At 42.8% G+C, this 9,289-nt stretch overlaps 1 protein-coding gene across 5 annotated transcripts in view; it reads right to left on the bottom strand.

Moving 5' to 3' along the window:
• Positions 1 to 7,039, bottom strand: part of SNX31 (sorting nexin 31) — a 32,266-nt gene extending 25,227 nt beyond the window's left edge. For 4 of the 5 annotated variants that reach the window (XR_012086961.2, XR_012086962.2, XM_020785408.3 and 1 more), the window contains exons 1-2: positions 6,465 to 6,614; positions 625 to 699 (exon numbers count right to left, since the gene is read on the bottom strand). Coding sequence is in view for 2 of the 5 variants with exons in the window: in XM_020785408.3 (XP_020641067.3) it covers positions 625 to 699; positions 6,465 to 6,530 (141 nt within the window). In the remaining 3 variants the exon portion in view is untranslated. Of the gene's footprint in view, positions 1 to 624; positions 700 to 6,464; positions 6,615 to 6,953 lie in introns of those variants that run through there. The other variant, XM_072999192.2, reaches the window with a different exon arrangement.
• Positions 7,040 to 9,289: the final 2,250 nt, after the last annotated feature.

The raw sequence follows: 9,289 nt of genomic DNA on the forward strand, positions 1-9,289 counted from the left end.
ACATCGTTAAACGATGGGGAAATTTCCTCAAAGAAACCCATTGCAAAGCGATACATCGTTAAACGAAGCAATCGCTAAGCGAGGCACCACTGTACATGTGCAGCTACTATTTGCTTCTAAATAGTCAGGTGTACACGTTCTAATACTTACTGCCCTTCACTTTTATAATCAGGAGAAAATGATTATCTCAGATTTCTCAGATTCCAAGAATATTCTCACAGAACATTCCCCAAGGGCATGAAGGGAGAGCAGAAATGTAATTCACATCTTCTGAAGCATATATCCATCAGACATTTATATTATAGTTAACTTAAAGAGTGCATATAATGCAATTCATGTACAAACAAGATTACTGTATTTGCACATTATATCTCATTTAGAAGGATATCATGTTTCAAATGGACAGAATATCTACATTGCCATTTGTCAAGCTCTAAGAGGTAGAACATTATTTACAGCTGAATCACTTAAGTGACATCACACAAACCCCGGCACACACAATCAATGAATGTCATAGAATGCTTAATTTACAAATAAAACATACCCTCTGAAACGTTTTCTGGCACAACATGAAAAAGAAACAGTGATAACAGTAGAAAACAGTAATGAACTGGAATGCAATACCTGTTCATTCCATCGGTGCAATTGACTGTAACGCACCTTGCAAAAAAGGAAGCCTTCCAGATAAACAGAATATAGCTGAAAAATACACAAACTCCAAATAAATTATTTTGAAACTTTTAATTATTTCATTTATTTATTTATTTTACATGCTGCCTTTCTCCCAACAAAAAGACCCAAAGGAGGTTATAAATTATTTAGAAAAACAAATATTGAAAAGCTACAAATAAAATAAACAATATTAAAAACAAACTACGTACAAATTAAAATGAAAAATACCCATTTAAAACATTTCAAAGCACACTTTAAAAATAAAAAATACAACTTCTTCATTAAAATCCTTTACTTAGCAACCAGTAACTTAGTAAAAGCCTGCCTAAAAAAAAATTGCCTGTCTGATCCCCTGTGGAAGGTAGGCTGGAAACAGCCAGCAAAAAGGCCCTCTTTCATGTCCTCATCAAGCTGTGAGACCAACAGAACTGAAAGATAGCCCCCCCCCCCAGATCTCAAACACTGGGAAGGCTCATATGGTGAGAAACAATCCTTCAGACAGCCTGGGTCCAAATTGTTTAGCGCTTTCTATGTCAAAAGCAGCAGTTTCAAAGACCAATAGTCAGCAAAACTGTTGTAACAAGGAACTTTTTTTTTAACTTCCTGCGACTGAGGAGATTCCTCCTCATTGTAACTTTGAGATATGTGCTAGAATTTAGCAGTTATGTAAAAGTACTAGTGGGACGTGGTGGCGCTGTGGGCTAAACCGCAGAAGCCTGTGCTGCAGGGGTCAGAAGACCAGCAGTCATAAGATCATATCCATGCGACGGAGTGAGATCCCGTCGCTTATCCGAGCTCCTGCCAACCTAGCAGTTCGAAAGCATGTAAATGCGAGTAGATAAATAGGTACCACCTCAGCGGGAAGGTAAAACAGTGTTCCCTAGTCACACTGGCCACGTGACAACGGAAACTGTCTTCGGACAAGCGCTGGCTCTATGGCTTGAAAACGGGATGAGCACCGCCCCCTAGAGTCAGACGCGACTGGACTAAATGTCAAGGGGAACCTTTACCTTTAACCTTACTACAGATGGGCACAAACTATGGTTTGCCAGTTTGGCTCAGTTCGTTTACCACCCCAACATGTGTTTGGGATTTGGTGCCCTGCCTCCTGTGGTGGGCACCCAATCAGAAACAGTGTCCCAGCTCCCCTGCCCTTCCTCCTTCAGGTGCTGGTTCTGAGTAGGTGCTGACCAGAGGAGGTGGGCTGCAAAATTGAACGCCTGTTATGGTGGTAAATAAATTGGTCTGAACTGCTGAACTGATGGTTTGTGTCATCTCTAAAATGTAATAAATGGCCAATGTATTTTCTTATAACCTGTGGTATAAAAGCTCAATGTATTATGGAAAATCACCATTTCTTTCAAGGGGCGCATCCTTGTAACAAAGGAGGCATCATAAAGCACTTAATATAAGCATCTTCAACTCAAAGCCATCACTCAGACAGGCCAGATGTTACAAAACATCCTGTAAGGAGGAAACTTCAAAGAAAGATTTTGAGGGAAAGCAAGCTTTAAAGGAATACATGCCAGTTGTAATTACTTATGATGCTTGTGCAACCATCTATAAAGCTATCCTATGCATTCTGCTTTTTTGGTCTACTTTACTGCACACTGCTGTGTGTGTGTGTACCATATTTCCCCAAAAATAAGCTCTACCCGAAAAATAAGCCCTAGTTAAGTGAAACCCCACCCTCTACCATTGTGCAGCATTGTGCAGCAACCAGAAGATGATGACATGATTGTATCTAAATAAATGTATTGTTGTACATGAAAAAAATAAAACATCCCCTAAAAATAAGCCCTGCTGCATTTTAGAGCAAAAATAATAATAATATAAGAACCTGTCTTATTTTCAGAGAATCACGGCATTGATTTCTCTGCTGGCATTAATAAACATCTTCTTAATACTCACAACTTAAAAATGCCTCCTAGCAGACTTCTAAGAGAAAATTTATTTATGTATCTATTTATTTATTTAATATACTGCCCATCTGGCAGCCAGTTCCAGTTAAGAGTGCAGCTGCAGTAACCTGAACCCAATGGGTTTTCCAGATACTTTGGAAAGGCACCTCACGTTGGCAGAAATCCTGTTATTTAGCATAGTAAATCATGCTAGAGTAGGCCCACTGAATAAGTGGGGATTTGGTGATTTGTCTGTAAATTCCATTGATTTAAGTGGGCTTACTTTACTTGTGACTTACTTTAGTGTAGTTAGTCACAACTAGAGTAGCCCTATTTGAATCAATGGAACTTACAGACAACTCACCAAATCCCTACGGATTCATTGCACCTACTCCAGCGCAACTTACTGTACTAAACAACAGTATTTCGCCATTGAGTGCATTATGTCATCCAAATGGGATGTACCTAAGGCCTCTGTCACAGAGATCTCAAAGAATGGTGTCTAGGTGTCAAATTTTATAAGTACATAGTGCTAAAATAATTAAATGGAATATAGAAAAAGCAGTCCTGAAAATGTAGATTGTACTTTAAAAAGGAGGTTTGAACAACAGTTTGTTAAAAGTAGCTGCACGGCCATCAGCCAGCTCTCCAAACGAACCAATTCACTGTACATAAGTACTGCCTACCAAAAGGCTGTCGAGCTGTGGGAGAGAACTGAAAGCGTATTGAAATAAGTTGAACATATTTGTGTTGCAATGTGTTAATATGACCAGATATGGCATTTGTAGGTCTACAATTAGCACCTTTTGTAGCTATAGTACTCTGGTTTTACAGAACCTTGGTGCTCCAGAGTCTTTATTTTACAGGCCTTTATTCCTCCAAACTTTGCAAATTTTAGTCACAGCTATTATGCTTATCATCATAATGCCAGCTTGTGAGGTTCTGGGTGACAAGTCCTTGGAGTTACAGGAGGTACAAAAACAATAGAGATTCCTATTTTAAAATTTTTCTGTGGATGCATCAGACTCTTATAAGTTGCGGGCCCTGGAAAAGAGTTTGTTGATGGCTTGTGGGGAGGTGTGGACATCTGAGATAAATATGAATATAGGTAGGTAAATACTTAGCAACATTAAACTCATTGACAGAAGACAACACACCACACAATACACACTTGATACCAATAATAATAATATAGCAGGGCAGCAGGTGGCTTCATTTCCAGAAGCTGGCAACACAATCACCATGGATTTCCTTCTGCAAATGCAAACTGGAACAAGACTGCCTTGACTAGAACATTATTGAATTATTTTTCATGTGTTTCTAGTAAATACTTAAAGGCTTCAGCTTAAAGTTGCTTGAAGTTGTTATAATGGTGTTTTTTTCATTTTTAATTATGCATTTTAGATATTTTTTCTATTTTTTCATTGTGACTAAAGAGACTACAGTATAAGTGTTTGCATTTAAAAATTATTTTTATATTACTTTTTATGCTCCTGTATTTTGGATTCAATTTTGACTTAAGTATTTGCTTTCAACTTAAGTTTAGTCTTCATATATGTTTTTTAACATTTCTGTCTGCTGTTTTTACATGGCTGTAAATATGTCCTCAGTGACTATCTGGTTTCATTCTGGAACTAACTGTTAAGTAGGACAAATGCAGCTGTGAAGAACACAAGCTTCTGATTTTTCCCCAGAGGTCTATAAAATTATGTAGGAGTCTTAGGGAAAGATTCAGGCACCAGCCTACCTGACCTGACATTGGAAATAACTAGCAGTTTTAAATGTGTAAATGCACTTGACCATTGCTGAGACCTGGATACTCAGACTCAGGAATGAATCTACAGACACTCCCATGATTTAGGTGAATTTGCAACTCCCATGATCTATAATCACATTTCCTCTTTGTACAGCCTCACAACTCTTTTGATGCAATGTAGATTCTTAAAACCAGAGTATTTTTCTGGTATTATCACATCATGCTCATAATGGTACACATGCAACTTTGCACCCTTCGCGAAGGCTCTCACGGCCGGGATCTAATGGTTGTTGTTTTTCAGGCTCTTTGGCTATGTTCTGAAGGTTGTTCTTCCTAACGTTTCTCCAGTCTCTGTGGCCGGCATCTTCAGAGGACAGCACTCTTCAGAGGACAGAGTGCTGTCCTCTGAAGATGCCGGCCACAGAGACTGCCGAAACGTTAGGAAGAACCACCTTCAGAACACGGCCAAAGAGCCCGAAAAACCCACAACAACCATTTGCACCCTTCTATTCTCTTTATGGACAGACTACCTGCCAGCTATCAATCTGCATTGTACAGATATGAACTCTCATAAATTTGGGATGCGCACATATCTCCTGCATAACCTAGGCATGGCAGATATTCCTCATCGTAAATCAGAAGTGGACAACCCACAGGCTGCATATTGGGGGTTCCATGTACATTACTTGCCCGGCTGCCTCTCTAGCAACTATCAACCGTGTTGTCTGGAATGGGTAGCTGTTCTATCATCTCTTTAAAAATTGGGGAAACAACAATTGTGAACATGATTGTGCATGGGGAAATAAATGGTTTGGATGGGCATGCTTTGGTCCCAACACACCATTATCAACCTCACTGACCAGTACATCCTTGAAAGGGTCTTGCAGACATGAATATGTCTCTTCTGCCTGTTTCAAAGGACAAATAATCACAGTTCTGGGGGGGAAAACAGTGCAGTCAGAGTCAGGGAAGTCCCTCACTCCAGTATGGTGCTGGTGGGATGAGCCCGATCTCAGATAATGGGCCAGTTTCCACTGTTGGTCCTAACTAGAATAGACCCACTGAATAAACAGAATTTATATAAATGTTGATTTAACTAGAAGTCCCATTCATGGTTAACAACTGAATTAATCCTATTACTTCAGGTAGAAATAAAATGACAATTTCTTGCAAAAATAAGTGTCTGCCTCTTCACAGGCTAGATTTTTAAAAATAATGTAAACTTCTCTTTCCTCTCTCTTTTTAGCAGTTACATAGTCTCATTTTTCTCTCCCCTACTCCTTGCAGGATACATAAACCTTTTCCCTCTCAAGCTACAAGCCAAACTTCTTTGAAATCTTTCTCTCCTTCCTTTACTCGCTCACACATTTTTTTTTCTTTCACCGACATCGCCTTTCTTACACAGAAACCTAAATCTGTGTCAGCCAGGCAGAGATTCTTCGAAGGGCTCCCTCCTGCCAAGCCCATCCCTACCCAGAGATATGACCATGAAGTACATGCCTCGGGCAATCACACGCCCCATAGAAAGCGGGTACCGAGTGTGCACCCCGCCCCCACGCCACATGTCACACGGCATCACCGTCATGCCTCCTTCTTCCCCATCCCTCCGTCCGTCCATCCACAAACACACCCCACGGTCTTCCCCCTCCCAAACACACTCACCTATTTAAGACAGACAGACAGACAGAGAACCACGGGGAGGGGGGGCGGGCTGCCAGCTCCCCGCAGGGGCACTCCGTCCCCACGTTTTTGCCCTCGCTCTCTCCTCCCTCCATCATCCACCCCCTTCCCACAACCCTCCCTCGTAGCTTCTGGCACCCGAGCAGCCTGAGAGAGAGAAAGAGATGCAGGTCGGGTTCGAGGCCATGCTCCGCCGCGGTCCGAGGGGAAGGAGCCAGAGGCCAACTTGGTTCTCTCCTCTGCGGTGCCCGGGCAGCCTCTGGCGGTGCAGCGGCTCCCCGGTTCTCGCTTGCTTCACAAGCCCCACACCCCCACCATTCTCCACACGCCGCCCTCGCCCTCCCCACCCCACCCCACTCCTCCAGCCCCTCTCCCCTGGGTCAGTCACCACCACGGGCACGGGGGTCTCCTCCCCCTCCTCGCCTCCCCACAATAGTGCAAGGAAGCTACTTCACCACGTAGCGGCCGCCGAACTTCTCCAGCAGCTCTTCGGAAAGAGGGATACTGAAGTGCATCTTCATGGTGCCCGCGCCGCCGCCGCCGCCGCCGCCTCCCTCCTCGGCTCATTCGCAGCAGCAGCAGCAGCACAAGCGCCGGGTCTGACCGCGCGGTGGAAATGGGGCAGGGCGGGCGCGGGAGAGCGTTTGTTTTTCCCACGTGACCGAGGAGGAGGCGGGAGGCGCGAAGCTCCGCCCTCCGGGGGTGCTGGGCGGGGACGGGGGAACACTCGCAGCAGCAGCAGCAGCAGCAGGTGCGGGGCGAAACGGAGGGGGTGTCGCTCACTGCTGCTGGGCTTGGCTCGGGTGTCCCTCGCATCGCGCACACGTCTTTCGGCAAGTGTGCCAACACACACACACACACACACACACACCGCCAACCACCACATGCTTCAGGGTGAGTTAAAGGCTTCTCCCAACAGGCGGGACTTCTTCTGGTGTTCTTACCTCCAACCTCTGGCGATTTTGTGAATGAGAGATCTCCAACGTGTCCCGTCCTCAACAGCCCTGCTCAGCTTTTTGTAAACTCAAGGCTGTGGGTTTCTAGAGTCCGTCCATCTCGTATTTGCTGTTCCTCTTTTCCTGCTGCTTCCGGCTTTCCCAGCATTATCGTCCCCCCCCCGAAAATCTTGCCTTCTCATTATGTGCCCAAATTAGGACACCCTCGGTTTTATCATTTTTGCTTGTGGAGATAGCTCAGGCTTGGCTTGCTGTAGGACTACGTGTTCCTTTTTCTGCCACACCAGGGTATCTACACAGTCTCCTCCATCACCATCTTTCAAACGAATCATTTTTCCCGCTGTTGGCTTTCTTCACTGGCCAGTTTTCATGCACCTGCTTTGTAATTGGAAATGAGAATGTAGATGGCTTTGATCTTGGTCTCTCCAGTGACGCATCCTTACACATGAGGATCTTTTCTAATTCATTCATTGCTGCCCTCCTAAGTTTCCATTTGGATTGATGATTGAACCAAAATATCGAAAGTCTTGAACAATTTCAGTTTCTTCATTGTCAGTATAAAAGTTGTGTAGTTCTTCAGTTAGACGTGATTCTGAGCTTCTCAATGTTCAACTGCAGTCATGCTTTGGTACGTTCTTCTTTCACATTCACTTAAAGTTATTTTAAGTCATTGCTGCTTTCTGCCAGTAAGCTGGTGTCATCAGACTTCCTTGAAGACTAGAGAGGGGCAGCATCTTCCACTGCACCTGAGGCACAAGTCAGACACATGGTGCATGCACATACACATGCACACCACTGTCCTTCGGTCTTTTGCTGCATCTCCATCAGTTGCCTCCTAAGGTATGAGCATTTTAGGAAGAGGGGAACTGCCTCTGTTTAATTTCCTTCTTCCCAACTTACTGTAGCATTTTTAAAAATTTACTTTAAAACTGAAAAATTAAGGTGCAAGTACAGTTGTTGTGGGGCCCACCATATAACCCTTGAAAAATGTTTCTTTGAATATATTTAGCTTGATCTCAGGGAATGGCATCATTTGACAAAAAAAGCAACAACGTTTTGAGATTGGAGGAAAAGGGGCTAAGAAAGTGGAGCAGAATGACAGTTCTGGGCTAGGTGATACTTTTATTGGATCACTAAAGAGTTACAAATAAGGGGAGGTTTTGAGTTCTACAGAACACTTCAACAGGAGAAGTTATAAAACGTGGAGTTCCAGCAACTATGTCTTTGTTTCTGGACATGTTTTCGAATTTCTGTGCTTTTTTCTTGCTTCAGTCTATTTAGGGCTTTGTGTACAGTTGTGTGTCTGCAATTCCATGCAATCACAACAGAAGCATAAAATGTTACACTGTGTGCAAACTATCCCGGGAAAGGCTCGGCTTCTGCTACTAAAAAGCAAAGTTCTAATTCTTATTGACATGCAGACATGCTTCCATGCTCTATGAGATTTCTGTTACAGCTCTATTAAGCTTGGTTGTCCTTTCCTAGTTTGTGCACAATTGTGTTTGTCCACCAGTGGAATAGACAGTGTAGGCAGAATAGATTTCTGTTCTCTTTGCAGTCCCAACATTCTTCTGAAGGACTCAGGGACAGTCAAGAAGATGTAGAGAGGTATCCGGGATGAGAGTGGGGGAGAAGGAAAGGTCTACTTAAATGGCATTGTGCATCAGGAAGAAGTTGTGCAAAACAACTACATGAGGAAATATTCATAATTTGTTCAAATACTCTTGCTACAGAATTCAAAGCTGCTTCTTCACCCCACTGAATATGTGCTTAGTCCTACCTATAATAAAATTAAGACTACATCACTCTCTTATGGCAGTGACATCCAGTAGAAAAGCTGAGCTTCCCATTTGGAGATGGAAGTCTTAAAAGCAGGCAAAGACCTTTCTCTTTAGGCAGGCTTTCTTGGAGTGATTTAATGCCTGATTTTTTTTTTTAATGGTTGTACCTTACTGCTTTGAATGTGTTTTGGTGTTGCTTATGATTATCTTGTGGTATTTGTTTGATCTTTTTAGTACAGTATTTGTATACACACTGCTGTTAGCTTTTCTACAGTCTTTTAATGATGCAAGCTGCCTTGGGTCTTTTTAAGGAGAACATGGGGTATGTATGTATGTCTGTATGTCTGTATGTCTGTATGTATGAATGAATGAATGAATGAATGAATGAATGAATGAATGAATGAAGAGCCAATTTAGCTTTAGCCAACATTACCCCCATCACCTTAGCTCATGAAAAGAATGCAAAGTAGTGTGTAAAATGAGACAGGCTTTACGCTAGCAAATTTTCAAGGTAGCCTTGGATCATGTGAAATTGTGTGATCA

This window comes from Pogona vitticeps, chromosome 4 (genome assembly GCF_051106095.1).
Source record: "Pogona vitticeps strain Pit_001003342236 chromosome 4, PviZW2.1, whole genome shotgun sequence".
Lineage (NCBI taxonomy): Eukaryota > Metazoa > Chordata > Lepidosauria > Squamata > Agamidae > Pogona > Pogona vitticeps.